This window comes from Bos indicus, chromosome 7 (genome assembly GCF_029378745.1).
Source record: "Bos indicus isolate NIAB-ARS_2022 breed Sahiwal x Tharparkar chromosome 7, NIAB-ARS_B.indTharparkar_mat_pri_1.0, whole genome shotgun sequence".
Classification (NCBI taxonomy): Eukaryota; Metazoa; Chordata; class Mammalia; order Artiodactyla; family Bovidae; genus Bos; species Bos indicus.
In genome coordinates, this window is record NC_091766.1 from 5,685,415 (window position 1) to 5,690,422 (window position 5,008).

At 57.5% G+C, this 5,008-nt stretch overlaps 1 protein-coding gene across 1 annotated transcript; it reads right to left on the reverse strand.

The window, feature by feature from the left end:
- Positions 1-500: 500 nt before the first annotated feature.
- MVB12A (multivesicular body subunit 12A) lies at positions 501-4,676 on the reverse strand. The gene is made up of 9 exons (XM_019963879.2): positions 4,397-4,676; positions 4,176-4,274; positions 3,937-4,033; positions 2,442-2,568; positions 1,973-2,092; positions 1,786-1,892; positions 1,485-1,546; positions 1,103-1,159; positions 501-901 (listed from the first exon to the last, which is right to left on the reverse strand). Exons 1-9 carry the CDS (start codon positions 4,484-4,486, stop codon positions 839-841), a joined length of 822 nt encoding a protein of 273 aa, XP_019819438.1. The 5' UTR covers positions 4,487-4,676; the 3' UTR covers positions 501-838.
- Positions 4,677-5,008: the final 332 nt, after the last annotated feature.

Here is a 5,008-nt window from a genome sequence, read left to right on the forward strand (position 1 = left end):
CTGGAGGCACCAGTATTTCCCAATTCAGGGTTCCCTCCACTTTATACACGATAACTATCATGATTCATGAGAATTCATGGTTTGTGTCCACCACACGATAGAGGAAAAGAGATACAGACAGCAGTACAGTTTGATAGTTAAGAAAGCAGGCTCTGGGTTCGAATCCCAGCTCTGAATTTAGCCACCTCGTGCCTCAGTTTCACTATCTGTGAAATGGCCACAAAACCAGGACTTCCCACTGGGCTCGGGAGGACTAAATGAGGTACTACGCACCAGATACTAGGGAGAAGGTCCTCACAGTACAAACCGTAGCTGTTACTATTATTACGGTTGGGTGCAACGATGGAGGGGCGGGACCTGATGTGGTCCAGAATCACGGAGCCTGTTTCTCCCTGTAGAATGGGAGCGGCAGCAGCGCCCCCTCCCCTCCAGGTTTTCACCCACTTGCTCAGCGTGCGTCCACCCCAGCTCCCGCGAGACACAGAGACACACAGTCAGGATGGAGATTATAGATAACCTCTGGACAGCGTGGTGTTTATTACCAGGACACCCGCATGGCCTCCAGGCACCAGAGAGTTTTGACACAAATGACTTGAAGGCACTGGTTTCTGTCCAGCCCCCACCCCTATCCATTAGGGCCCGGGAACCCATCACAGGGCGAACCGGTCATGCTCCCTCCTCCAGGCTGCAGCTCCTCCAAGTGGCCGAGGGTCCAGCATGCCTTGTGCTGCTAAAGGTCCCAAGGTGGAATGGGCTGGGCAGCTGCCAGTCAGCGGGGTGATGGGGTGGGGAGGGGCGGTGTCAGGTGTGGCGGCTCCTCCCTGGGACTGCTGAAGGGCTAAGAGACGCTTGGAGGCAGGCGGGCAGCTGCCGTCTTCTCCACCACGAAGCCGTAGTTGTACTGGCGGGTGAGGAGTGGGGTGAAGGGAGAGTACAAAGTGAGAGAGCAGCCACTGGGGGGCGCCAGAGGAATGGTAGGGTGTGGGGCATGAGGGATCTGCAGCCCTCAAGGTGGGTTACAGCTGGGACAGAAGGGGGGCCCAGGGGAGAGGAAGTGGCCTGCATCCCCGCAACTCCACCCCCTCCCTAATCCCACACCCACCTCCGCCTCAATGTCCGCCAGCGATTTGATGGTCAGATCAGCAAAGGCAGAGAAGGCCTGGCAGGCAAGGGCAGGTCAGTCTGGGACAGGGACCCCAACCTGGAACCCTTGTTCCCTCATCTTCATGAAGGGCCCCCTCAATATTTGCCTGAACATCATTTCCCCTTCCTGCCACTGCCTCTCGCCCCCCAGCATCCAGCTGCCCCTCCTGAACCCCTCATTCCAGAAGGAGACCCTCCCGCCCCCACCCCTTGGCCTCCAGCCTCTTCCCACCCAGGAACTCCCCTCTGTGCTGGATACACACGCTGATACATCCTGCATCGTGGTGCCTAAAAACTCAAGGGGTGGGGGCAGACCCAGACTCCCCAGGACCTGGACTCACCAGGGGACCACAGCTCTTGCCCTCGAATCGGGGGTGCAGCGTGAAGGGAACCCCATCCATGGCTGAGGAAAGTGGGTGAGAGGGATGGAGCTGAGGCTGAGGAGACTTGAAGCCTGCCTGTTGCCCACCCCAACCCAAGAAGCCCAGCCTAGAGGTCTCGGCTCTTCCCAGTCTTGACAGAACAGGGCAAGCCCAGGGCTGGTCCAACCCTGCCCTGGCCTCTACCTGGGGGTACAACCTCGGACCAGTCTTACCCCCCCACCCCCACCCCAGGGTGTCAATCTCCCCACTCTGCTCTCACCTGAGATGCCATAGAGGTTGGAGGCCTCATAGATGGAGTCGTTCCTCCGCAGGGTAGAAGCCCGAGAGCCCAGTCTGGATAGTGTCCGCTCCGGGAAGCCACCTTTGCTGATGGAGGCAGGACAGCCCGGGTCGGCGACCTGATGCTGACCCCACCCCCACCCCAGCCCCATAGCTGGAGGACTCACCTCGGCTGACCCGGCGAGTCCAGGGAGAGGTCCCTCACGTCTCGGCTAAGAGCTCGGGGCTTGGGCACTGGCCGAGGGGCCTTGGCCTTCCGGCACCAAATGGCAAAGCCCCCCATGTCCCTAGGGGAGGAAGAAGAGAGAGAAGGGGCTCTGGCCTGATGTGCAGCCAGGGATGAGAACAGCTGCCAGCGGGAAGACAGGCTCTGGTGACCTCACGTCTCAGCCCACACCATCAGCAACATCCTAACTAATCCTGCTGGGTTCAGCCACCGTATCGGGCACTTCAGACACACCAGCTCCTCACCACTGCCCAGTGAGATCCCAGTACAACTGTCCCCATCTTAACATGTGGAAATTGAGGCACAGAGAGGTGGCAGGGGGATGTGAGGCCTCATGGGAGTCCCTGAGAGCCAGAGGGGCAGGCAGGGAGTTGGGAGGGCAAAGAAGGAAGGCGGGGGAGCAGGCGTACCCTACTCGCAGGTATCCAGGGACTGTCTTGGTTTTCCCACTCAGTCGGATGTCAAAGACAGCTGTGTCCGCGGCCCCCAAGGGCACCAGCTTCACGCACATGCGTTTCTTCTTGGACACGGAGGCCTCTGGGAAGGGGAGGGGTGGGGAGCAAGGGGGTGAGAAGAGGCAAGAAGCAGGGAAGGGGCCCAAAGATGGCTCCAGGAGATCGCTCTCCAGGGTACCATTTATCATGAATGGTAAAGCCATAGGAGGAGAATCCATGACGCTTTTAGGAGCCATTGGGACAGGCTCATCTTTGGTGATATGGAGGAGCACTCATGGGGTGGTCATGGGGACCACAGTGAGGGTGGGAAGCTGTGGGATCAGATAGCACCGGGTGCCCGTGCTGGCCCTCCAAACTCACTTGCCCTCAGCCCTCTAACCCAGAGATCAGCAAACTACAATGGATAAGCCAAATCTGACCCAGAGTCTATTCTTGTCTGGCTCATGAGCTAAGCACGGCTTTTACATATATGCATATATGTGCAAGGGCTTTCCCAGATGGCATTAGTGGTAAAGAACCCGCAGGAGACATAAGAGACACGGGTTTGATCCCTGTGTTGGGAAGATCCCCTGAAGGAGGAAATGACAACCTACTCCAGTATTCTTGCCTGGAGAATGCCATGGACAGAGGAGCCTGACGGGCTACAGTCCACAGGGTCACCAAGAGTTGGACACAATTTAGTGACTAAACAACACTTATCTATTGGTACAGGACTTGGCAAACTTTTTCTGTAAAGGGCCAGGTAGTAAATATATTAGACTTTGCAACCCAGATGCTGTCTATGGCATATATATGCATACTATGTCCCTCCAGTCATGTCCAACTCTTTGCAACCCGCCAGGCTTCCCTGTCCATGGGATTCTCCAGGCAAGAATACTGGAGTGGATTGCCATTTCCTCCTCCCAGAGATCTTCCCCATGCAGGGATGGATCCCGCGTGTCCTGCATTGGCAGGCAGGTTCTTTACTGCTGAGCCACCAGAGAAACCCACCAATAGATATATGCTGACAGTCAAATACAAATGACAAGACACGGAGAGGGCATGGAAGGCAGGGAGAGCCTGATTAGAAAGCAGAGCAGTCAGGGCCGAGAGCTGGGAGAGCAGTCCCTGTACAAAAGCCTGGAAATGGAAAAGAGAACTGCGCCTGGATCAGCTTGGCTACAGTGTAAGAAGGTGGAGTAACAACAGGAATAAAACAGGTAGCACAAACTGAACACTTACTCTAAAGAGAGACACATTTTTTACGCAGGGCGGGGTTCATCACCCCGCCCTAGATCAATCCTCAGCCAACACCGTCATTACCCAGAGCATCGAGGGGGCGGCCAAGGCTCAAAAATCGCGCGCCTATGGTCTTTCCATTCCCTCCCTGCCTGGTCTTCCCGGCAGAGACGAGCGAACTTGCCCCTCACCCCCTCCACACACCCACCCCTGCCTTCGACGTGGGACTCACTCGAGTCCAGGGGGTCGCAGACTGGTGAGAATCCCGGCGGGAGGGGGCTCTTGTCCACTAGGATCTGGATGTCGACTACCACGTTCTCCTGTGGATTCTGGGGTCGGGGTCGGGGTCGCGGCGCGGGGGGAAACAGCGAGAATCACTCAGCAGCAGGGACTGTGTCCCGGGCATAATGCTCCGCGAATGGACAGGGGAAGTGGGAAGGGCGGGGGGTTCCGAGGATGGGAGCTCCCTACCTCTAGGCTGCCCAAAGGATTGAGGCACAGGAAGTAGCCAGATTTCTGAGCGAAAGTCTTGCCGAAGCTGGCGGGCGTCCCCTCCACAGTGCAGGAGATCTGCAGCGCGAACGCTGGTCAGAGCCAGGATATCACCTGGCCGCAGCCGCGGCTGCCCCCCATTCAACCCCCGGCCCCTAGTGCCGCTGCCTTCCCGTCCCCGGCCCCCTGACGTCGCTCACCGCACTGAATCCCCGCGGCGGGGGCGCCGAGGCCGACGACCAGGCTAAGCCAGCCAACGGCATCCCGTTGGCCCCGGGCCCCGGATCCATCCTCCAAAACAGGCACCGAAGGCGGCAGACAGCCTCGGACCTTCCAGCCGCAGCTGGACTACGGAGTTCGACAGGAACCTGAACTACAACTCCCAGACGGCCTTGCGATGTCGGGGGGCCAGGAAACGCGGTATGCGCGTGCCGGGAAAGCCGCCGGCCAATCTTGTGGGGACAAGGAGCCACGTCCCTCAGGTGCGCCCGTGAGAGACGTTTGCGGAAAACTGTCTCGCTTTCACCTCAAGCCCAGCGACTTCTGCCGGAAATGTCTCTCTATCTGGGAACCAGAACTACATTTCCCAGAATTCCGTGCGGTATCAGCCTCTCTTCCAGAGCTACTGTCGTCGGTGTTTCCCGGAAATTTCCGAGAGAAATATGAAAAATCCGCAATTTTTGATCCCAGAGGTCATCCCAAAAGACACTTGCATGGGTTATACAGCGACTAGTAAAAAGTACGGACCAGCGTGAGCCATGAAATCTTGGTGTAACTTGAGGATTTATTCACACATATAATTCATTAAGATG